The sequence below is a fragment of the Drosophila suzukii genome, chromosome 2L, assembly GCF_043229965.1.
Source record: "Drosophila suzukii chromosome 2L, CBGP_Dsuzu_IsoJpt1.0, whole genome shotgun sequence".
NCBI lineage: Eukaryota > Metazoa > Arthropoda > Insecta > Diptera > Drosophilidae > Drosophila > Drosophila suzukii.
Genome location: NC_092080.1, coordinates 12,115,994 through 12,139,405, shown reverse-complemented (window position 1 = coordinate 12,139,405; position 23,412 = coordinate 12,115,994). Strand labels below are relative to the sequence as shown.

The window sequence follows — 23,412 nt, the reverse complement described above, 5'->3', positions numbered from 1 at the left end:
CAATATCCTAGCAACAACTTACTTTTATTTCAAAATCCTATTTTATTTTTAAAGATATTTGTAAAAGTAATTTACTTTCGATAATAGCTAGTTTTGAAATGGCCAAGTTATTAGGTGCAAGAAGGTTGGCAACCCTGACATCTGTTCCTGTAAGCTTTTTTTACGTCAAAAAGTCAGAAACCTGATAAAATAGGAGAAGCCATTCCCCTCCAGAAGCCAGTTGCTCCAAAGTTCGCCATCACGTCGCTCCCAACGTTTTTCGGTCGCATTCTCAAACGCTACTACGCGGCTCATACCAATCCCAGCAAGATCATGGTCGTCACACACAACGTAAAGGGATACGAGGAGTTCTCCAAGAAGATGGAGGAGCTGGAGAATGGAAACGAGGCGGTCCATGTCCTCTTCAGCGGCGGAAAGGACGAGAATGGACAGAGCTGGTGTCCCTACTGCGTCAAGGGTGAGAATCCCGTGATCTCAATGCGGCTAACCGCTTGCTATCCGATTTCCTAATCCACATATCACGTATACGTACGCTTGCAGCGGAGCCGGTGATACACGATGCGTTGAAGAAGGCCCCTGGCAATTCCCACTTTGTGCATGTGGATGTAGGCGAGCGGGCTTAGTAAGTTGACAATAATAATATAACAAAAACAAATACAGTTGCGGTCATAAAAATAGAAGTGAATAATATCATATCTCCCTAACCTACCTAACATGGAGTTCAACTAAAGCCGTTCCATTTTAAGAACCAGTTTTATTACTTCATATTTATCTTATCTGCAGTGTTTTTGTTCTTATTTATAAATATTTCTATTGATGACGGTTATTTTATTGTATTTCTTACTTTTCATAAAGAACATTAGTCAAAATTATTTTCATTGCTGACAAATAACAAAAACTTTTAAAAGATAAATACTTCAAACATATTTTCATATTAACATGTATAGTATATGAGTATAATACGATTAAATAAGTTTGTGAACTACCGGATTTCGGTAATTTGCAGCTAGTCATTCAACCGCAACTGTATGATGATGAAATAAACAATCGAGTGCTTATTCACACGCCGAGAACATTCATGATAAAAAGAACCATTAAACAGCGATAGCTCTACAATGCTCTTGAGTTGTGTACATGCTGCCTGTTATCACTGAACCATGGTAAACAATAAAATAACACTTGTTTTTCGCTGCAGCTGGAAGGACTTGAACTGTCCCTTCCGTAAGGACCCCAACACCCATCTCATCTTCTTGCCCACTTTGCTGCGCTGGAAGCAGCCTCAGCGTCTGGACGGCGAACGCTGCTCCAACCAGGATCTCGTCGAGATGATGTTCGAAGATGAGGATTAAGTCTTAGCGCCAGCAGGTTTAACATATACATACATATATTTTGGAACTTTACTCAAGTTGGAATACACAGAAGACTACACACATTCAATTAAAGCGTCCCTCAGTAATTACTTTTGTACTTCTTGATCTCCACCATCACCACATGAATGTTGGTAAGCTGGGCGCGGGCATTGGGCGTGAGAAGCTTGTGGAAGCGGTGGTAGTATTGCACCAAACTAGCCAAAGCCAGCTGTAAGAGCTGAGAGCCCGTCAGCAGAGAAGGAAATGAGAGGAGCACCTCCCTGTTCAGCTCCTCCAGAGATTTTTTCCAGTTGGCCGAAAAGCTGGCCACCAAAGCTAGACTTCGTCGCTCCTGCTTTCTCAGCTCATCCATTTGATCTTTCTCAAAAAAGTGCTCGCACTCCTTAACAAACTGAATAATACCGCCGAAATGTGGGGCCAGGATTTCCTCCACATACTCGGCACTCCGGGCACTGAGCTGTTCTCTAAATGCCTCAGCTTCCTTGGAGTTATCTCGCGTGTGCTCCATCAACACACCCAAAACCAAATCATAGTTATTGATAAGGTAGATGAGCTGATCCTTGCGCGTTGGAAATATGGCAGCCATGCGCAGGATAAAGCACTCCACTTCGTTCTGAAGTTCTAGAAGTAATCTGCTCACCAATTCGTTAGGAAAGTGCTCCGAGATTCCAACAATAGCCGCGCTGAATTCTGCATAGCGGCGGGTTATCTGAAAAAAATACGTGTTATATGACGGGGCATTTTTTTCAATCTGTTATCTAATATAAGCTATCACTGAAGGCCCCCTAATGACATTCACTTTGCAGCTATGAATCAATTGTGGTTTGGCAATCAGTTATAGTATTTATAAATCAAAAACAATGTAATCGAATTTAAAAGTCATGGAAAAGCCATATTTTCGCGTTGAACGAACTTAAAATACTTCGAACAAATAAAATGATTCTTACGTAGTGCGGTCCCAATTCCTTGTTAAACTTAGTAGGATCACAGTCGTGTATACTCTGTATATTCAATCGGAAAACCAGCTCTAAGCGTGGCCAAATAACAGCTTGGAGGGAGTCCCAATACCTGAATTAAAAATAGTTAGCAATGGTGATTCGAAAAAACGCCCACAAATAGGCTTACTTATCCAATGCAGGAACACAGCGTTTGTGGCACATTAGTTGATAGCGGAATATGAGATGGATGCACAGGAACATGGCTATGGTGTCGAAACAGTCGTGAATAGAGGTTTCCAGATTTTTCTAAGATCAAGAAATAGTTATTGTATTTGCTTTCAATTTGGAAATTGTAAGCATGAACTTACAATCATTAGTGTTAAGGTTTTGCCCATGATCTGGTTAAACAAATCTTGAGCTTGGGTGCCGCGAACCATGAAGAATTCGGTGACAAAGAGATATTCCCGACAAGCATTATCCACCAAGGCATATTGCTCCGAACGGAAGAGAGCTTCCACTGTGTACTGTTAAAAATAAACAGTTAAAAGAGTAATCATGAAAATAAATCAGCCATATGTCCTACTCGATTCTTTAGCTGCGCATGTGGGACTATAATAGGTGCCTCAAGCTGCTGATTAAGTATATCTCCTCGCTTTCCTATTGTAAAAATCGTGCTCTTGTGCTTTAAACTTGTTGTCTTGGAAAATATTCCCTTGGAGGCATTATCCTCTATGCCCATAAGATCATCTTTTGTGCAGGACTCCTCGAACTTGAGACTCGTCAATCGTGTGGAATAACTCTGTAAAAAAGTATTCAAGGTATAGTAAACTAAACTCCCACAATAACGAAAACAAACCTTAAAGTAACTATAGTAAATCTTGCCCATCGTATCGATATATTCGCTGCATATCTCCTGGGCCACATGTCGCTCATTGGACAGGATGAACTCGAAGAAGAACTTGTGCTTCAGCATGGCGTTCTGGGGAATCTGGTAGTTGGTCATGGGTTTGCGGAACTTGTAGATCTGCTCCAGCAGATACGAGCGAATCTTGGACATGGCTTTGAGCCGGAGTTTCTGCAGCACATCGCTAACATCGCTGGTGGACTTGGACTCGTTGAAGCTGAGCTCCTTGACCAGCGAGAGTTTGTGATTAAGTACATTCAACTGAGTACTGAAATCTCGCTCCGTCACGGGGGTCTCCATTATTATATTAATCATCTCCTCGGAAACGGCCATGTCCTCAATAAACTGGGAAAGCTGAGCCTTGACAGACTGACGATTGGTCAGTTGGAGGGACATGGATACGGATTTCCTTTGCAGCTGCGTAATCTCCGTGCTGATGTTGTTCAAAACGCTCTGGAAGCTCATTAGCATGTTCTCCATACGCTCCAAGACATCGTCGCAATCGTTGATCTGGTTGTGCAGGTTGGCTATATTCTGAGATTCGGCAATATAGTCTGTTGTTAAAGGAAGATCATTAAAATATATGGTTACTTATGTGATGTAGTTGCCTTACTTACCCTCTATGGACTTGTTCTCCACCTCCTTGAACTCCTTTTCAATCTGTCGTGAGTACTGGCGCAGATCGGTGGTGTTTTTCAGGATTTCCCGCACCTCCTCGTTGTCCAATTGTTCCGTCATCTGCGGCGACGTCACCTCGGCCATTGTGTCGTTAATTTTAAGGTAATTTTTCAATTGTTTTCCTCAATTACCACAAAGAAAAGAATGTCATCCAAACTGCACAGGTAAAAACAGCTGCTTTTGTTATCGATAGGTGCAGGCAACATATTAAATACCCCTAATGATGGCTTAAGAGCGATTTGGCTATAATACATTTTTTAATGAATTTTTAAGAGCTTAATTATGTACATATTAAATTAATTGCAATTCATTGGATTCATTCTTCATGTAAAACTTATACATGAACTTATTACTGTTAAGGATTTAATATTTGTCAATTCACTTCTATACATTCGTTCAATATGTTGAAAACTTTGAAAGAGTTTATTTTCTGAAAAGAAATCTGTGATTTTATCTTCATAGTTAATATAAGTGTCATTGATTTAAATAAGAGTAATACTAGATTTTGTGCTGTTTTATTAAAGCAAATTGTGTTTAACAAAAGTAGGTAACTACCAAACTTAAAACTAATTTGAAAAGAAAACACTTTTTAGCTTTATTCAAGCTGTTCTTGGCCAACCATCGTCTTTTTGCGAATAATCAGCTGTGCAGGCTATCGATAGACCCGCCGAGAGTGAGAGTGTATTGGCAGCCATCGAGAATAGTTTACGCGAAGAAGAAACATAGAGTACGCAGAAAATAAAGGTTAGCTAAATCCGTGCGAAGAAGATGACCAGTTTCCGAAAGAAAGCAGTCACGAAGCCGATCCGCGGCACCCGCACCTCGCCGCACACGGCCCAGGTGATCACCTCCAGCGGGAATCCATATCTGGACGTGGTCATCGGCGGTGGCTTGCCCATGAGCTCGATCTGCCTGATTGAGGAGGATCGCTTTATGACGCACGCCAAGGTGCTGGCCAAGTACTTCCTGGCAGAGGGAGTCCTCTCCAAGCAGGAGATATTTCTGGGCAGCCTGGACGATATTCCGGCGGAGATGCTCCGCCGTCTGCCCAAGCCGCTGACCGAGCTGGAAACGGAGGTGGAGCAGCGCGAGGATCAGGCCCATGGCGCTGGCGGCGCCGAGAATGGCCTGAGGATTGCCTGGCGGTACAACGACCTGCCCCTGGTCAATTCCGAGCATGCCACAGCCAAGATCGGTCATCACTTCAATCTAATGGAGCAAATGGACTCGATGATGCTCTATTATGCCAATACCACCATGTGGGACGATAGCCACAAGGAGACATTGTGGGACATTGTCGTTGCCGAGGAGCTCTCCAAGAGCAGCTCAGCGACCACTTCATCGTTGGAGCACCAGCCCGTGGAGGAAGCCCCGCCGATTCCAGGCGAGGAGACCACTCCACAGGAGAAGATTCCGGCCCAGGAAGAAAGCTCAGCTAACAACAACAACAATAATAATAACAACAGCAGCAGCGTGACCAGCAGCACAAAAACAGGCAGCCAGGAGGCGCAACCGCAGGTCTTCCATAATCCTCGATACGGAGGACTGCTCAACGACATCCAAGACCTGTTGCGGGATGAGAGCTTTGTGGCTGGGACCAAGAAGAACCTGTGCCGAGTCTGCCTGACCTCGTTGGGATCACCGCTGTGGTACGACGAGCACTTTGGCGAGGACCTGATCAAGTTCCTCACCCTGCTGATGGCCAGTGTGCGGAACTGCAACGCGGTGTGCCTGATCACCATGCCCATGCACCTGATTGCAAAGTACGATGCCAGCCTGGTGCCCAAGATCCGCCAGCTGGTGGACTATGCCATCGAGCTGGAGTCTTTTGCCGGATCGGAACGTGAAACGCATCCGGCCTTCAAGGAATACAGTGGCCTGCTCCACTTGCACAAAATGTCGGCGCTGAACACGCTAGCCGTCCACATGCCGGACACCACGGATCTGGCCTTTAAATTGCGCCGCAAGAAGTTCGTCATTGAGAAGTTCCACCTGCCGCCGGAGCTGCAGGAGTCGTCTGCTAAGCCGGACAATTGCATCTCCGGCCTACTGAGCAATTCCAATGCCACGGCCTCGCTGGATTTCTAGCTGTCAGCGGGATTAGAACCTAAGTGCGCGTATGTAACCACGAAACAACAACTAAATTGCATAATAATAAGCCAAGTAAATGCATTAATATATCAGCCCTGATTTTGTACGATTTTGAAAACTAACCGCTCTTCTGGTCTTATCGATTATCGATTGCATGGTGCAGTTGGAACAGCTGTTTGGGTTATCGCTTTTCATTTATAAAATGTAAACATGGAGTTAAATCGTGTTTTTAGTGATTTAAGAGTGTATTATGAACCGAATTTACAGTGGGTGGATGTGGAGGAGTGGCTATATGGTGAGGAAGCCGAAGATGGTGTGTTGCAGCAGCGGGCGGAGAAGTTTTGGTCCCTGCCCATGTGCCTACAGGATATTGGACACCAGGAGACGCAGTTGCAGTTGCTTCGGGATTTGTCAAGTATCATACGCTCCATGAGGGACGATAACCAGGCCAGCTATAGCAACACCCACGACAACTGGGCCAATATCATCGGGATTTCCCCGGCAAACGCATATCTTTCGTACATCTATTCGCTAACGAGCCTGGTCATTCCTCCGGAGCATGTGCAACGGGCTGCTCCGCAAAACCTGAATGAAAACCTCAATCTCCAGCTGTCCCTGAATGCTGCGAGTACCTACCTGCTTACTCTGACCATTCCGGGGGCCAAGAGCTATGGCGTCTTCGATGAGGATGTGATCGAGCAGGTTCTCAAGATATTTAGGCTGCTAGAGCTGAATGGTAACAAAAGCGTTCGGGCGAACACTGTCTGGATGTTCTTCCTGACCATCTGCGATGACCTGAAGGTTGTCTTTCGCTATGTGCACTTCAAGGAGCACCTGAAACCGCGAGACCGGATAATTCGGTGCCTCATGGAGGTGCTCTACATGAACTTTAAAGTGGGATATCAGAATTCATGTGAGTATTCCTTGATAAAAATATATATATTTATTAATTTATTGCGGGGTTAGTTTTAAAAATAAGTGTATGAATTGGTTTTGATAGTAATGAAATTTTTTGACTATTTTTTACGCATAAATATGTTCAAAAATAAATTTTTTAGTTGAGCTGTTTGGTAATATTTAAAATGTTTCAAGAAATTCAGGCGGCGATAACAAGCCCATTCAATGCCTATCGATAACTCATTATTTCAAAACAGCTGATAGAACTAGGTGTGTACACACTTTAGCACACTTAACGACCTGAGATTATACAAACAAGTGGCAAAATAAATGAAATTATTAAGGAAATATCCCAAAAAAGCAGATTTAATTAGCTAAAGATGCTGCGCGGCCTTTTTTCCCTTCGAGGGCAGTGCCAGCAGCTGTTTAGAAGCTCTCTGCGTCATCAAAACCCAACGCAAAAGTCACAACAGTTTTGGCGGATGAAATCCACGGATTCTCCAGAGGAAGCTGCCCGTAAACTGCGGGCCAAATCCACACTATACTACATAACAGCCGGCGGAGTGCTGATCGTGGGATTAAGTTATGCGGCGGTGCCTCTGTACAGCATTTTTTGCCAAGCTTACAGCTACGGAGGAACTACCTCGCAAGGACACGACGCCGAAAAGGTAGAGCACATGAAGAAGATCGAGGATCGGGTACTAAAAATCCGCTTTAACGCCGACATCGGGTCCTCCATGCGCTGGAACTTTAAGCCGCAGCAGTACGAGATCAAGGTGGCTCCCGGTGAGACCGCTCTCGCCTTCTACACGGCCAGGAATCCCACGGATAAGCCGGTAATCGGCATCAGCACGTACAATGTGATCCCCTTTGAGGCGGGCGCCTATTTCAACAAGATCCAGTGCTTCTGCTTCGAGGAACAGCAATTGAATCCGCACGAGGAGGTGGATATGCCCGTGTTCTTCTACATCGATCCCGAAATCACTGCGGATCCGGCGCTGGAGCACTGTGACACCATCACCCTATCGTACACCTTCTTCGAGGCCAAGGAGGGTCTGAAACTAAACTTCCCGAGCTATGCGAAGCCCCATGCAGCGACTGCGTGAAGAGAAAGTTGTTTGATCCTGGTTTTGAAGCAATAAATGTTTGTTATATATATTTAAAAATTTTCTAGTCAATGGAATTAGTTTTTTATAGAAAGGATGCTTATGTACTGCATTAACTTTTTATAGTGCAGCAGTTAAGTTCAGCAAATGATTTACTTTTTCAAAAATAGATTGTTAATGGAACATTGCAAAAACAAGTTATAAATAAATTAAAAGAATATTGAAATCCAGAACATTGGAATAATAAGTACGGAAAAAGAACACAATATAAAATCATACATTTTTATGGAAATGAAAAATTCAAACTAAGCAAAATCGATAACTCGCGATAACACCGTTTGGGAGCCGCCACAGCTGACGCAGTTTGAGAGTCACACCATCTGGAGCTGGAGAAGGAGGCAGTTTATTAATAGATAAGGCTGATTCTCCGGCATCTTCGAAACTAACCGGACGCTTCCGCTCCGCCAGATTGTGCGTAGTGACCCCTTTGAACCTGGCGATGTGGTAAATAAATGACGTGGAGATGAAAAAACAAGTGATTTTTGGCCTGCTCCTGGCCAGCGTTTTGTTGTGCATTTCTGGACAAGATGAGGAGGATTACCAGGAGCCACCAACAATACTGGTTGCCCTGCTGGTGCGCAATAAGGCCCACACACTGCCCATGTTTCTAAGCTATCTGGAGCAGCAGGATTATCCCAAAAAAAGGATTGCCTTCTGGTGGGTATATCTAAAAAATTATAAACATAAATCGGGAATTAATCTCTAATTTCGGAATTTAATAGGCTGCGCTGTGATCATAGCAGCGATGACAGCATAGATCTGCTGCGGCAGTGGCTAAATGAATCTGGAGATCTCTACCACAGCGTGAGCTACGTTTTCGATCCAGATGAGCAGAGTTATGCCAACGAGAGTTCACCGTACGAGTGGCCGGCTTCACGTTTCAAACACCTGATAGCCCTGAAAGAGGAGGCCTTTCAGTATGGTCGCGATATTTGGGCTGACTTTGTGTTTTTCCTGGACGCCGATGTCTTGCTTACATCAAAAGACTCACTAAATGTCCTCACCCGTCTCCAATTGCCAATTGTGGCTCCCATGCTGATCTCGGAAAGCTTGTACTCCAATTTCTGGTGCGGCATGACAGAGGATTATTACTACAGGCGTACGGACGAGTACAAAGAAATATACCACGCAAGGAAGATAGGAAGTTTCCCCGTACCCATGGTCCACACTGCTGTTTTGGTGAACATGAACCATAAAGCCGTCAGGAATCTCACTTTCGATAGGAACAAGCTGGTGGAATTGCAGAAGAGCAGGCAGCATGAGCCGCTCTACGACGGACCAGCGGATGATATTATAGTGTTTGCCATATCGGCCAACAGTTCGGGCATTCCCCTGCACATCTGCAATGATATAACCTTTGGCTATATACTTCAACCCCTCGAACCAGGTGATACCTTGGAGCAAGATCTTCAGCAGCTGGTAAATCTCAAAGGCATGATGGTTAACGATCTGGGTGCAGTGCCCCCTTTATTGGACTATTACAAACATTTAGAAAGGAAACCTGTGAAAAACAAACTCTCCTTGGATCATATATATATGATAAATTTGAAAAGGCGCCCTGAAAGGCGGGCAAAAATGGAGGAACTCTTTGAGGAGCTGGGTATAGAGGCGGAATACTTTGAGGCTGTTGATGGCAAAGAACTCACTACGGAGCGGCTGCAAGAGATGGGTGTCAGGTTCCTGCCCGGCTACGAGGATCCCTATCACCACCGGGCCATGACAATGGGCGAGATTGGCTGCTTTCTGAGCCATTACAGAATCTGGGTGACGATGGTTCGCAAGGAGCTAAAGGAGGTGCTCATTCTAGAGGACGATATTCGCTTCGAACCCTATTTCCGGCAAAATGCGGTCAGGGTTCTTAATCAGGCTAGAAGCGTTGTGGAATACGACCTCATTTACTTTGGTCGCAAGCGTTTAAAGGAGGAAAGTGAGCCGGGAGTGACGAACGCGGATAACCTGGTACATGCCGGCTACTCCTACTGGACATTGGGCTACGTTCTATCCCTACAGGGAGCCTTGAAGCTGCTGGCAGCTAAGCCGCTGGAGAAACTAATACCTGTTGATGAATTTCTGCCCTTGATGTTTAATCGTCACCCCAACAAAACCTGGAGCGAAGCCTTCCCTAAAAGGAACCTCGTTGCTTTTAGTGCCTCACCACTTCTGCTTTATCCCATTTATTATACAGGAGAATCTGGTTACATTTCCGACACCGAGGACTCGAAGCAAATCAATGTGGACACGAATGAAGAGGGAGAAGCTCGGCTAAAGAGCGATAGGGAGCAGGTGTTCGGCCAGGGGGTGGAAAGCACTCTCGATCAGCAACTTAAGCTTGGCGAGAGTTTATCCAAAAGCCACCAGGAGCTATAAAATCCGACGATTCCAAAAAAACCATGCCAAATTTTATCTAGACTAATCTTGCCAACTGCCAAATGTGCCTTTAACCTAAATCCACCAAACTAAATACTATCAACAACGAATGTTAAAGTAGAATTAAGTTTTGTTTATCAGGCTAAATATTTTGTGCAATTTTTTTTAACTCACTAGTTATGTTTAACGTGTTAATGTCGAATCTTTCACATTAGAAATATTGATTTCTATACTTGGCTTTAAATGTTTTAAAGATAATTTTAAAAATACAAAATAATGACCCATAAGCTAAAATTGGTCCAAAAAGCAATATATCAGCTAAAGATAAAATGTATCCTAAAACAGTTGCACAAATTATTGGCCAAATCTAAACTTTAGATTAACATTTCAGCAGCATGCCATTGACCTAGCCATTAAGTAGGTTTTAAGAACTGATATAAACTCTCACTTTATTTCACTCACAATTGACTTGAATAACTTGAAACACTTAAGATTTAATTTTCCCGATTTAACCATTTATTGTCGTTGATTTACTGACCCATCGCTCCCCGCATGAACAAGTTTTTGATGGGCGGCATATTCTGGGTCAGCTGAAGACCTAGACTCCTGAGCAAAACCACTGGACTAAACTGCGTGGAGTAAAGGGTGTGCAGTCCATGGACGCCCAGCATGATGGGTACATTCTTGGCCAGGCATTTACGCTCGTACTTGATGAGGTGTTGCTTGTCGCCTAGCTTAAATCCTGCGTATGCACCAGCTGCCAGTGATTCCACCAGATACCTCACATCGCTGAAGCCCAGATTGACGCCCTGTCCGGCGAGAGGATGCACTCGATGGGCGGCATCGCCAACAAGCGCAGCTCCATTACACACGTACGATGAGGCGTGCAGGAAGCCCAGCGGAAAGGTGGCACGAGACTTGTCTTTAACGCCACACACTCTAGGAGGATACTGCACTTGGTGCTGGCTGGCATTGTGTCCAAAGAGAGAGTTCAGCGCCTGAACAGCCTTGTCCGCCAGCTCCACGCGAGGATACTGCCTGCAAAAGGCTTCGTTGAGGGCATCTACAAACTCAGCCGGCGGAAGGGCTTGCAACTTCTTGGCCTGCTCATTGGTGGTGCTCCAGACCAGGGAACTCAGTCTATCCGTTAGCGGCAGCAAAGCCACTGGACCATTCGGCAGGAAGCGCTGCCAGGCCACGGAGTTATCGCAAGCATCTTCGCCCAGCTCCAACGTGGCCACCAGGCCCATCCTGTCGTAGTTCAGCGAGAACACGTCCACGTTCATCTCCTTCCTGACAACAGAGTTAGCGCCATCGGCTCCAATGAGTAGATCGCAGGAAAAGGAGCGGCCATCCTGCAGCTGCAGCTCGGAGAGATTGGAGCTCGAGTCCCTGGGCAAGCGGACGCATTCTACTCTGGCCTTGTTCAGTATCTCCACGTTAGGAGCTTCCTTCACCCGGGCATATACGGCATCCAGAATCAGATCGTTCTCAATGATGCAGGCCACATCGCTGGCAAAGTTATCGTGCTGGAACTGGATCAGGGCATCGGTGTTGGACTCCCACACCTGCATCTGCTTGACGGGCTTGTAGCGAGCGGATTCGATATGCGACCAGGCATCTATGGACTTAAACAGCTCGATGGAGTTCTGGTTAATGGCGGAAACTCGATTTTGGTAAGGGCCGGAGGGATCAAATCCTCGGAATTCCGGAGCTCCCTCCAGCAACAACACCCTCTTGTCCGCCAGCGTGGTATTCTTGGCCAGAGCGGCGGCCAAAGTGGTTCCCACCAGTCCTCCGCCGCCAATGATTATATCAAAGTGCTCGGTGGCCGGCGAATTGGTTGATTCACACCTCGCATTTGCAGTCATGTCAGTGGAGGATTTGCTGGCCAGCAGGCGGGCGGACAGGAGGCGCGCCTGTCCCGCCGAAGCCACCGCTCCTTGGATCCGCAGTACGCCCAACATCTTCTGGAATTTCGAAACTTATTTGCTGTTTTCACGATTATTTCATTATTTTGCCTGCCTTGATAGAGGTGCAACCAAACTCGATTGTGCTATCGATAAGTTCGATTCTATCTCTTTTCATGTTGGCAATACTGATATTTAACTTTTTTATCGACTTTGTAACGAATTTTTAAACTTTGCTAACAGGTGCTCCCGCCTTGCATGCGAAATGCTTTGAGCTTTTTGGCGAAATTGCCAACGAGCACAATGGAGATGTCTACGAAACTCTTCACTTGATCATGCGTCAGACCTTTCCCATGCACATCTACACGGATAGTCCCCACAGTATTGGAGCAGGACGTCGAGGAGGGGCGATGCAGAGCGGAGAGCACATATCGGATTGGTTTATCCAACTTATAGACAAGTATCCCGACATTCTAATCCGTATCCTGCATTTCTACATTGAGTGTGTGGTTTCCAATCCCATCAAAGCGGTGAGTATATTTAAAATCCCCTATATTTCTAAAACTAATTCCTATTTTATTTCAGTGGAAGAGTAATGATGAAAAGGTGGCCATAAGCTATGCAGCCAAGTACGACAGGATTCTGTTTTCCAAGTGCAATAAATCCTGCGCAGACTTTGTTCTGGAGGCGGTGAAAGCAGATGATGCTGTGGGGATTCAAACTCGAGCCTTGGACCTGATCGAGAAGATCCTCATGCAGCAAAGCGAGGTGGAGTGGAGCATTTTCCGGTACGATGTGTCCAAGGTACCAAGGGAAGTTCCTCTCCTGAGGGAGGTGATGCGGTGTCTCAACGATCGCACATTTACTGTTCGCCGAAAGGCTTGTCAAGTACTCATCCTGGCCCTAAAACAAGGATCCCCCATGACCACAAAAATTCTGGACGAGAGTATTCGCTTCGTTCAGTTCGAGGATGCGGATGTGGAAGCCCTAGCTGAGCCTTCGGTAGAGCAAAACGAGCTGCGTTTCGAAAAGCCAGGGATTGTCCAGTATGCCTTTAGTTTTGAGGGTCATGAGGAACTGGAGGAGGAGGTCAAGAATGTGCCTCAAACGGTCTACCAGCGTTTTCTGGCTGCGGATAATGGCTTAGCACGAACTGCTGGCATAGCTTTACTTGAAAGATTGGTGCTTGTCAATCCGTTAATCATCTATAATACAAATTTCGTGAGGGAAACCTCACTGTTGGCTGTGGATCGTCTGGCTTCGGTGAGGAGATCAGCACTGGATACCATGGAAACCCTGCTCGAGGCCTACTCCAATTGCTTTGCCTTGATTTGTGTGTACTGCCGTATTTGGGCTTGCTTGATGAGTGATGAGGATGTGGCCCTGCAAAAACTGGCTATAATGGTGAGTGGTTAAATATAGAAGTATACAAATGTAATTGATTTATCTTTGATCTTTCAGAGTTTCGATCGGATGGTCTTGAAAAACATTCAGCCGCTGGAATATTCGAATGAAGCCAAACATTTTATGCCCTGGCGAATTATCAGTACCCTGCTAATGACACAACCTAGAGCCTATCTTCAAGAAAGATTCGCTGTGTTACTGGAAAGGGAGTCCATCGTAACGTAGGTTAAAGTTTTCTTGAGTCCTAAATGTACTGTAACATTGCCTCATAATGTATTTCAGACCCAGGCTGGTGAACATTATAATATCGCATTTATCTACATCCATGGCCACCGATGCCTGGGGACTGCTGTTGCTCCTGTCCAGCCGCATCACCAACAATATGGACGCACTGATTGGCATCTTCAATAGTCTCTCCTCTTACAACATGAAATCCAATCAATTTCTTGCGCTTCAGCTTATCATTGGCTGTTTGAAGAACTTTTCCAAGCCAGCCCTGAATCAGTTATTTCAGAGGCTTTTGAATGCCCTGCGCACGGGTGGCATTTGGCTGGGCATCATATCGAGTGCGGTTAATTTGCTCAACCAAATCCATCACCTGTCTGTAAGTCGGGCTCCTGCAATAGACTCCGAGGCTCCAGATTGGCAGCTTAGTTTGCTCGAAGATCTCACCGAGGGAATCCTGGCCAGTGCACAGAATTTTCAGGATGAATACACCCGCCTGCAGTGCCTGTTGGGTGCCTATACGGAGATAATTGTGATGCTGCCGCAGGAGGTGGACAACCGGATCGTGAGCATTGTATTTAAATACTTGCAGGAGTGCACCAAGCTCAGTGAATCGCAATTCGATTCGGACAACGAACGCATGACCAACTGGATGATTGTTATAGCGGGTCGTTTGTGCCTCAGGGAGAATCACTTGGCCAACAGCGTGTCAAAGCTTTACAGAACTATTCTAAGTAAAAATGACCGACCGCAGATCATCAACACCACTCTAATAGCCCTGAACGATCTGGGCAAGAAGCACCCTTCGATTCTTGAGAGTAACTTCCAGGTGATTTTGTCGAAACTCCATTCCAAATTCGCCATGACCAGAGTGCGCACCTTTCGGTGTGTGAAGGATGTGATTCTATCCGGGAATATCAAGCTAAAGGGACCCATCCTCATATCTATGCTGGCTGGTCTGGTGGACGAAAGTGCTGAGGTGGCCAGGGAGGCAGATGCCTTTTTCATTCGCTACAAGAGATTGTACAACAAAATGCTGTTTGATCATTGCCTTAAGGAGTGTCCCTTCGACCTGAATGGCCAGGCTTCTTTGAGAGGAGTGCGGACGGATTCCAACTATAAATCGCCACTAAAGGGTCCGGGAATGGCAAAGAATCGTAGGTTGCTTTACAACCATATTATGGCCTCAGTGGATGAGAACACACTATTGCTGTACTTTGGTCAACTTAAGCTGCTGGCAGGTGAGTACAGTTTTTAGTACCTACAAAAATCACTTTTTAAACAACACTCAAATATTTATATTTTAGAAAAAAGCAGAGACAATGCTTTTGTCAGCAATCCTGGCGCCTTGATCGTGGTTCAGGATATGCTCTTTATCATGCGTCGCATTTGTTTTCGCACCAAGGGTAAGGGGAAAGAGTTGAGCTCTCGTGGCGAAGGCGACAATAATGATGATGGCGAGGAAGAACCCGTGGAGGCACCACCTCCGCCACCCAAACCAGCAGCAGGAGAAGCACCAGCCAGAGGAAGAGGACGAAAGGCAGAGTCCTCCGAGGAGCCAGTAAATTTATATTCACCTGTTGGTCATTAGATTACCTACTAACTATATATTTTTATTTTCAGCTCAAGCAATTGGAACGTTGTCTTCGATATGTGGAGGAAACACATCGCAATCTTAAGTCTGTGATGAGTCCTGAACTCCGGCACACTTTTGAAAACTTTTGCCGAGCTCTGGCGATGAGATTCCCCAACTACATTGAGTTTGCTCAGCCCGCACAGTTCTGGCAAAAGTATCGCTTCTCAAAGACCGCCAAGGGAGGCAGAAAGAAGCGACGACGCATGGACGATGATGAAGAAGATGATTCCGAAGACGATACGCAATCGGAGAGCGACAGTGATAATGAGATGCCGCTAGAAAGGCACAAATCCACGCCAGCCGGCTCCCGTTTGTCCCAAAGGAAAACAAGCTGCGATATGCTAGTAACGGAGCTTATTTTCCAACCCCCGGATTGGTAGCTCTCGCCAAGGTTTTGGTTTGTGCCAGCGGGAAAAGATTGATATTTCTCAATCTTCAAAAAAAAAAAAAATGAAAAAATTGTATATTTTGTACTTACAATCGAATATTATATGATTATGTACCATAAACCAAATATTTGTAAGGTATACATTTATACATTTGTAATATAGGACGGTTTAACAAGTTAAAATTAAACATTAATTTTAAGTATAAGGAATTATACGAAGAATTGTGAAAAACAGAATTTATTTTAGGTGAAAACTTATATGAAATTATACATGCCTACATCCTACTTAAAGATTAATATTTGTATATTTTTATACTCAAAAAACAAATAAATTTAATAACAATTTCCAATTTACAAATAGAAATTACTTCTTTTTTTTTTTGAAACATCTTTATATATTTAATAAAAATCTTTATTATATTCGCAGATTTTTTCCAAGATGTCCTTGTAGCCGCGTATGAATTCCGCGAGAACCAACTGACCCACTTGAAGTTCGCTCAGTCCCAACTGCTCGGCTTCAGTTGCCTGGATGAGAATACATTCCAGCAGAGAAGCGTTGACCGGCTGGACGAAGAGGTTACGGTCCCTGCGGTCATCCTTCCTCAACGGAATGATTGGAGCCACAGGCAGCGGCTCTACTGGCGGCTTTGTTATCTTGACTGGAGCAGAGCCAGTGGCTATGGGACGAGGTACGGTTATGTTAATGGGAACCGCCGCCATAGGTTGTTGGCCTGCTACAAAGCCCAAAGGTGTGGGTGCGACCAGCGGTTTTCCGGGCAACCCTACTCCCGATCCGCCTGCCTGAAGCACCTTCATCTGGACATTAATGCCCTCCTTGGCCGCTGCAGCTGCTGCTTTGGCACTCATAGCAGCCGCTTTTTGCCTTTTCACGGCACTGGCGTTCTTGGCCCCAGAGTTGGGGTCCACGACCTTGCGAACCTCCGTGTTCCTGCAACCTGATTTTCATGATTTATAGTGGATGACTAAAACCAATATTCTCTTAAAATTTGTTATTCAAAAAACTCACCAACGCATCGACAAAATTTGGTGCAAATCGCCATGGACTGGTAGCAATCGCAGTAGTTTTTGATGCATTGCGACCTTTTGCAGCAGCATCCTTTCACACCGGCTTGTCCTTGGCCTTTGGTCCTTTTCCCTTCGGGCTTATCCATATTTTTCGGTCTTGGAGATGACATGGTAGTGCATAAATCTTTTCCAGAAAAAGAAAAAAATTATTGCTTTACTTATGACAGCTTGTCAAAAGTAACAGGCAACGTTCATTCAAGTGTTGAAAAAAGAGTTCCCAAAATAATACACTTGTTTTTTGGCACTAAACTATTAAAGCTTAGATAAAGTATTCATATATTGTACTGGTAATAAAGTTAAAATTTTTTAAGTACCAATCGTTTAACAAGTGTTTAGTTTATATCCGTTATAACATAGATAATTTTCTTTGGTGTCTACATAATATGGCATGGCATTAAGTTATGATATTGTTCTCCTCTATAGTCTACAATAATTGAAAGCTAGTATAGATTTAATAAAAAAGTATGTCTGGCTCTAGAATTACTTTTAATTGATATCAATTTTAATTGCTTTCTTTTGCGTTTGATTCACATATTGTCGAGAGTTTTGGCAAGAAAACTAACTAGTATTCCATAGCTGTGTTTGCAAATGTCCTTATGATTGGCTTTGAGTATAAATATTAGGTAATCATCCACAACCGATTGACAGAATGTAGTAAAATTAATTTCTTGCACAAAAAACCCGACAGATAATTGTCATTCCCTTGATGTTTCGAATTAATCTGAGTTATTAAAAATATCACTATCAAAACGATATATATGCAGTGTATATATGTGTAGCTGAAGACTCGTTAACATTTGGAAAGTAATTGTGTGGCCTGCAATCGTTGCTATTGCTTCTAAAGTAACTAGGATTATCTCCGTTTCGGAAGTTGTTGGTGCGCCTAGCAAATAGTCCCATTCAAGAGCTCGTAGCAATTTTGGGGCGATGCCGGAGAAGCTGCAGCCGCCGCCTCCTGGCGCGTCTTCAGAAAGTTTCCCACCCAATGGGCAGTGAGATCCAGATATTTGGTTCTTGAGCCAGGATTGTAGTCCAGGAATCCGGCACGGGGCATAACCTCCTCAATTTGGCTGCCATCCGGCCAGTTGTTATAGCTGGCTATGTTGATGAAGCCCACATGGTTGAGAATGGCTGTTCGCCAGGCAACTCCATAGTACTAAAAAGGTAAAATATCATTAGATACATTTATCTTCAGCGCTTTTAAAGGATTTCCACCCACCCTTCCATTACTGCGATGCCTTTGAATGTCCCCATGACGTGGGAACTTGTTCCTCTCCGCAAAACCCGGACCCACAGTGGGCACAAACAGCATTTTATAGGACAATGCAAACGATTTCAGATACGACCAGTTTTTCCAGGTGCTGGCAAAGACAGCTCCATTACTGGGGAGTTTACTATAGAAACCATCGAAACACAATCGTCGCAGAACATCCGCATGGCTTTTGAGCCTGAAAACAAGAGAACGTTAATAATAAGTTTAGATAACACAAGTTCTAAAGACAGCTCACCTTATGTGTCCTATGAAAAAAGCATCCAGTACCCTTCTCAATCCATCCGGTTCCACCAGCGAAGGCGTTCGACAGAGCAGCCTGCCCAGGCTATCACTCAACTTGTAGGCATTGCTCACGTAGAGCACTGGCATGGAGACACCTCTCGACTGACTGCAGACCTTGTAGAATCCAGGAAGACTGGAGTATGTGGCAATCTCCTGAAGCTGCTGCCGCACATATTCCACGCTCTGATTTCCGGCCACACTGAGTTCGAAGGTAACGCTTAGATTGTGCTGTGGTGCCAGTTCCAGGATCTGATGGAGCAGAGCTGCCTCCGCCGGCTTGCCGCCGGTGAAGCTTAGGATGAGCACTCCAATGCCACAGCTCCGAATGTTTTCAAAGTGCTGGGAGAGCAGCGAAGTGCTGGGTTTGTACAAACCCAACGCCGGATAAAAGGCTGTGTTGAGAATCCTGACTGGTCGCGGAGTTGTTAGTGGAATGTCGTTTGGGTGCTCCGCTGGCGGCGGAGGTGGCTTCTTGGACTTGTACCATGGCACTGGGGCTGTGTAGAAAATATGCACTGCTGTGATCACCACATCCAAAGTGGTTCTTGACTGAAAGTATTCGTAAAAATATCCATGAGATGAATTAGGAAAATTTAATTTGTATTTTAATAATTAAATATTTAAAATTAACTACCTTCAAGACAACATAAAAATTTAAATAAATATTAAAAATAATAAACTCTATTATCCATTACTCATTTTAAAAATTCAACTATTTCTAAAATATCTATGCCGTAATAGCAAACCAATTGATTTAAATCTATAAAAGTTACTGGGTAAAATTCGTAATATTTCTAATATTTCGTTAAGATATTTAAACTAATAATAAATATAAGTAGGAATATTTAATATTTTAAAATGGCTTAAAGCTCCATTTGCATATTACCGCCTGCTCCGCATCGTGGTCCCGCTGCTGTTGCTGCTTCATCAGATCTATTTTGCTCTGGATGATGCGCTCCTTGATCTTCTGCTCATCGTACTTCTCTGGAACAATCACTCCGTTCTCCCGCTGTGGCTGGAGCAGGGCTACAGCCGCTGCCAGTGGCTTCTCCGGCAATTGAGGCTGCTCACCGGGCTTGTAGGCTCGGGCAATAAACCTCTCGTCCAGCAGCAATTCGATGGCCGCATTGCGTCCACTGGAACCCAGCACTATGATGGTGATGACCAGTAGACCGACGATGGCCAGCAGGAGAAGGATCTTCACCTTACGCCGCGTTTTCACGTACTTTTTCAGCAGCATTTTCGCACGCGTGCATTTTCTCACATTGTTTGGTCGTTGGTTTTGTTTTTCGACTCCTGTTTTTTCGACCTCCTTGGGCAACCCCTGCGACCCCTTTCCCCTTCCTGTCGCAATGCAGCTGCCGGAAGCTCCGAGCCATTGCGCATGTCCTGAAACGGACACACTAAACTATCTATAAGTGTTCCGGAATTCAAATTCAACATAAAAACACATCAAGCTTCTTGAATTCCCTAGATTTAGGGACTTTTGTTTATTTTTAATGTACATACTAGTAATCGTAATGTTATTTGCATTGCCTTTTTCTAAAAGTTCCAAAAGGAAATCAACTAAACCATTTACTCTATCAATGTAAATATTTAAAAGAAAAATTAATCATTTCGCTTAAACAGAAATTTAAATGTAGGGCAATTGGGAATTTAAATTGAAATCAAGTCATTATCCTTTCATTTCCAATCCCAAAATAAATGCCTTACAAGTTTTTCCACTTTTGTACGTCAACACATTGTCTGAATAATTTTTATTTAGTTATAATGTAGAGTTTTATAAAAGGTTTTAGTTTGTATCTATTCGAAGTGCATTTTAGTCTTACGCAGTAATGTTCTGTTCTGATTATCATGCACTTTCGAGCTCTAGCGTCCCTCAACTGGAAAAGAAAACCAATTAGTATTGAGTTGGATAGGAGAAGTATTCTGCAACTTACTATATGTGGACAGATCAATCTCCTCCGGCAGTTCGCTGATGTTCACATCGAAACGATCCTGTACTTCGTTAAGTATCTTGGCATCGTTCTCGTCCGAAACAAAGGTAATGGCCAATCCCTTGGTACCGAAGCGACCAGCACGGGCCACGCGATGCAAGTAGGTGTCGGAATCCTCGGGCATATCGTAGTTGAACACAATGTTCACTCGCTCAATGTCCATGCCACGACCAAAGAGGTTGGTGGCCACCAAAATGCGCTTCTGGAAATCCTTAAACTGCTGGTAGCGGTTCAGACGCTCCTCCTGGGTCATGCCACGATGGATGCCGATAGCGGGGAAATTTTGTTCCGTCAGCAATTGGGACAAAGCCACGCAACGTTGTACGGATTTCACAAAGATTACCACCTGAAAAATGAGTTAGTTTTAATAAAAAAGTTTGTAAGAATTAAATAGTTAAGCCTAAGGTTAGTTACCTGATTGAACTCGAGCACGTCGAGCAGTTCGAACAGCTTCTTGTTCTTCTCGTTCTCCTTCAGGTTGACGTAGTGCTGCTGCAGTCCGTGCAGCGTCAGCTTGGCCTCATCGTCGACGTAGACCTCCATAGGCTAGATTTCGGAAAAAGAATGTGGCGCATTTTAAAGGAAACAATTAAAAGGGGTAAACGGAAATCGTACTAAGACTAGGCTCGCCTCGGAACATACAACAATATGCTTAGAATTTTCTACATACGGCCACGCTACCACCACATCTCATCAACTAGACTCTGAACTGCTCCCGAGGATCGACGATCGCTCTGAGAAGTGTGCGGATTACAGATGAGCGGCATATCGCATCGCATTCGCTTTGGATTCACCTTGTCTCATCGGCCAGTCGGCGTGTTTTGCTGTTTTACGTAGTTTTATTTGGGTTTTGCATTTTCCTATCGTCGGTTTGTTAAATCAGTGGGATTTTAATTGATTGGTTCAGCGGTTACTGGTTGTTTATGCTTTCTTTACGGTTGCTTTTCACGCGTTTAACCATTTAGAAAATGGTGTCTGGCAGTTATCAACTAATTTTTTCGATTCGAGTTATGCTCACAGAGCGCTGGACGTTTGGCTTTACGCGTTTAACCATTTGCAAGATGGTGGTTGGCTTATATGGGGGATCGAGATCGAGAATTCGATATCGGGTGGCGTTAACAAAATAATAACTAATTGTCGTGATAGCGGTGGATGCGAGGTGGAGAAGTACGAGCATTTTGGTTATGAACACGTTGATATTTACATCTTGCATGAACTTTTTGCAAACGGGACGAATGTCCTTGCTCAATGTGGCAGAGAACATCATCACTTGTTTGCCGTGCGGCGTGCTACGGAAAATCTCTTGAACGTCACGACGCATATCTGAAAGGCGGATTTTATTATAAGTAAGGATTCATTAGATTTGGTGACATGTTTAGCTTACCCAGCTGCTCCAGCATCTTGTCGCACTCGTCTAGAACAAAGTGTTTTAAATGCTTCAGGTTCAGTTTCTTGTTGCGAATCAAGGCCAGAATTCGGCCAGGGGTGCCCACCACAATGTGGGGGGTTCCGCTCTTGAGGGTCTCCTCGTCCTTCTGAATAGCGAGTCCACCAAAGAACACGGCCACCTAGAAAAAACACAATTTATTAGGTCAGGTCTTAATATACTTCATAACATTATCTCGTGTAATGATGAATAAACTAGAATTTTGACCTAAATACCGACGACCAATTATCTGCAAAATCAGCTATAATTCCTAATAGGTCGATAATATAGGGATACGCTTAAAACTTAGATTACACATAGTAAACGCACCTTGACTGTGGGCATGTACTTCGAGAAGCGCTCATACTCCTTGCTGATCTGGAAGGCCAGCTCTCGGGTGTGGCACATGACCAGGACGTGGCAGGTGTTGTTGTCCGATGGCTCCAGCTGCTGGAGCGTGGCCAGAACGAAGACGGCAGTTTTGCCCATACCGGACTTGGCCTGGCAGAGGATGTCCATGCCCAGAACGGCCTGCGGAATGCACTCGTGCTGAACTGCAAGACAGGTATGGATAGTTAGAGACTGTACCTTTGCTGCAGGGTGGCGGTTAATGGTACTCACCCTCCGAGGGATGCTCGAAGCCGCAGTCCACGATGGCCCTAAGGATCTCCGGTTTCAGGAGGAAATCGCGGAATCCGGAACTGTGAATAGACACGTAGGTTCCCTTGACATCCTTTTTGGGTGCCTCCTGGTTCTCAACCGCAGTGGTCTCGGTCTGCTCCTCATCCTCGTAGTCCAAAAGATCGTCATTATCGGCCATTTTTGCGGTTTGTTTTCTTTTTATCTAGGCCTTGGCTATAAGGACGAATCGGAGGGCTGTGGAGGAAAACGCGTGGGATTTTGTAAGTTACATGTGTTTGTAAATGAAAATGCCGCTTTTTTTTGCGGAACCGGTGCCGGCGTACCCTCCGCCATCTTGTTTTTTCACCGCACCGCATTACATGTATTTCAAAATATAACGAAATACCCATTGCAAGCGTTCGATCTATCAACTGCAGTGGAGTTTCGCAAGGCAAACTTACCTTTTGTGCACGTTTTTCACTTTAAAATACAACTATTAAAGCGAAATTTACAATTAAAAAACTTTAACGTGACGCAGAGCCGAGAAAAAACAGAGCAATGTGACCGAAGAGTTGGGAGAATATTCGACTTATTATCGATAATTGCCGGGCTAGCAGTGGAAAACAGATAATAATAGCCAGAAAATTTTGATGGTAGCTTAAAAGAACGAGAGTAGTGAAACGATCTTAAATAAAGTAATAAATATGGTAACTAAAGTAAAAAGTTGATTTCTACATTTTCAAATTTGTAAAA

The 23,412-nt window shown here is 44.5% G+C and overlaps 10 protein-coding genes across 10 annotated transcripts; 5 read left to right on the top strand and 5 right to left on the bottom strand.

The window, feature by feature from the left end:
• Positions 1-163: 163 nt before the first annotated feature.
• On the top strand, positions 164-1,456 carry cl (thioredoxin domain-containing protein 17 clot). Its single transcript, XM_017081897.4, has 3 exons — positions 164-457; positions 541-622; positions 1,196-1,456. Exons 1-3 carry the CDS (start codon positions 313-315, stop codon positions 1,347-1,349), a joined length of 381 nt encoding a protein of 126 aa, XP_016937386.1. The 5' UTR covers positions 164-312; the 3' UTR covers positions 1,350-1,456.
• Vps52 (vacuolar protein sorting 52) lies at positions 950-4,071 on the bottom strand. Its single transcript, XM_017081842.4, has 7 exons — positions 3,830-4,071; positions 3,165-3,766; positions 2,892-3,107; positions 2,677-2,832; positions 2,496-2,614; positions 2,318-2,438; positions 950-2,079 (listed from the first exon to the last, which is right to left on the bottom strand). The coding sequence occupies exons 1-7, from the start codon at positions 3,972-3,974 to the stop codon at positions 1,450-1,452; spliced, it is 1,989 nt and encodes a 662-aa protein (XP_016937331.2). The 5' UTR covers positions 3,975-4,071; the 3' UTR covers positions 950-1,449.
• Positions 4,072-4,546: 475 nt separating this feature from the next.
• Elp4 (Elongator complex protein 4) lies at positions 4,547-6,103 on the top strand. Its single transcript, XM_017081873.4, has one exon. It carries the CDS (start codon positions 4,659-4,661, stop codon positions 5,976-5,978), a length of 1,320 nt encoding a protein of 439 aa, XP_016937362.3. The 5' UTR covers positions 4,547-4,658; the 3' UTR covers positions 5,979-6,103.
• An 88-nt stretch (positions 6,104-6,191) lies between these two features.
• Positions 6,192-15,992, top strand: Cap-D3 (Chromosome associated protein D3). Its single transcript, XM_017081829.4, has 7 exons — positions 6,192-6,894; positions 12,565-12,851; positions 12,907-13,725; positions 13,783-13,946; positions 14,008-15,191; positions 15,258-15,511; positions 15,574-15,992. Exons 1-7 carry the CDS (start codon positions 6,192-6,194, stop codon positions 15,964-15,966), a joined length of 3,804 nt encoding a protein of 1,267 aa, XP_016937318.3. The 3' UTR covers positions 15,967-15,992.
• Cox11 (Cytochrome c oxidase copper chaperone COX11) lies at positions 7,148-8,044 on the top strand. Its single transcript, XM_017081886.4, has one exon. It carries the CDS (start codon positions 7,259-7,261, stop codon positions 7,982-7,984), a length of 726 nt encoding a protein of 241 aa, XP_016937375.2. The 5' UTR covers positions 7,148-7,258; the 3' UTR covers positions 7,985-8,044.
• LOC108015428 (glycosyltransferase 25 family member) lies at positions 8,347-10,923 on the top strand. The gene is made up of 2 exons (XM_017081865.4): positions 8,347-8,701; positions 8,767-10,923. The coding sequence occupies exons 1-2, from the start codon at positions 8,508-8,510 to the stop codon at positions 10,409-10,411; spliced, it is 1,839 nt and encodes a 612-aa protein (XP_016937354.3). The 5' UTR covers positions 8,347-8,507; the 3' UTR covers positions 10,412-10,923.
• On the bottom strand, positions 10,844-12,455 carry Coq6 (ubiquinone biosynthesis protein COQ6, mitochondrial). Its single transcript, XM_017081853.4, has one exon. The coding sequence runs from the start codon at positions 12,376-12,378 to the stop codon at positions 10,942-10,944; it is 1,437 nt and encodes a 478-aa protein (XP_016937342.3). The 5' UTR covers positions 12,379-12,455; the 3' UTR covers positions 10,844-10,941.
• Positions 15,993-16,358: 366 nt separating the features above from the next.
• On the bottom strand, positions 16,359-17,301 carry tomb (tombola). The gene is made up of 2 exons (XM_017068486.4): positions 17,002-17,301; positions 16,359-16,930 (listed from the first exon to the last, which is right to left on the bottom strand). Exons 1-2 carry the CDS (start codon positions 17,168-17,170, stop codon positions 16,374-16,376), a joined length of 726 nt encoding a protein of 241 aa, XP_016923975.3. The 5' UTR covers positions 17,171-17,301; the 3' UTR covers positions 16,359-16,373.
• A 228-nt stretch (positions 17,302-17,529) lies between these two features.
• Positions 17,530-19,960, bottom strand: LOC108005279 (glycoprotein endo-alpha-1,2-mannosidase). Its single transcript, XM_017068473.4, has 4 exons — positions 19,502-19,960; positions 18,569-19,164; positions 18,280-18,508; positions 17,530-18,216 (listed from the first exon to the last, which is right to left on the bottom strand). The coding sequence occupies exons 1-4, from the start codon at positions 19,853-19,855 to the stop codon at positions 17,944-17,946; spliced, it is 1,452 nt and encodes a 483-aa protein (XP_016923962.2). The 5' UTR covers positions 19,856-19,960; the 3' UTR covers positions 17,530-17,943.
• A 371-nt stretch (positions 19,961-20,331) lies between these two features.
• Hel25E (ATP-dependent RNA helicase 25E) lies at positions 20,332-23,278 on the bottom strand. Its single transcript, XM_017089932.4, has 8 exons — positions 23,121-23,278; positions 22,660-22,914; positions 22,369-22,592; positions 21,997-22,180; positions 21,817-21,935; positions 21,027-21,158; positions 20,556-20,958; positions 20,332-20,498 (listed from the first exon to the last, which is right to left on the bottom strand). The coding sequence occupies exons 2-8, from the start codon at positions 22,856-22,858 to the stop codon at positions 20,485-20,487; spliced, it is 1,275 nt and encodes a 424-aa protein (XP_016945421.1). The 5' UTR covers positions 22,859-22,914; positions 23,121-23,278; the 3' UTR covers positions 20,332-20,484.
• Between the last annotated feature and the right edge of the window lie 134 nt (positions 23,279-23,412).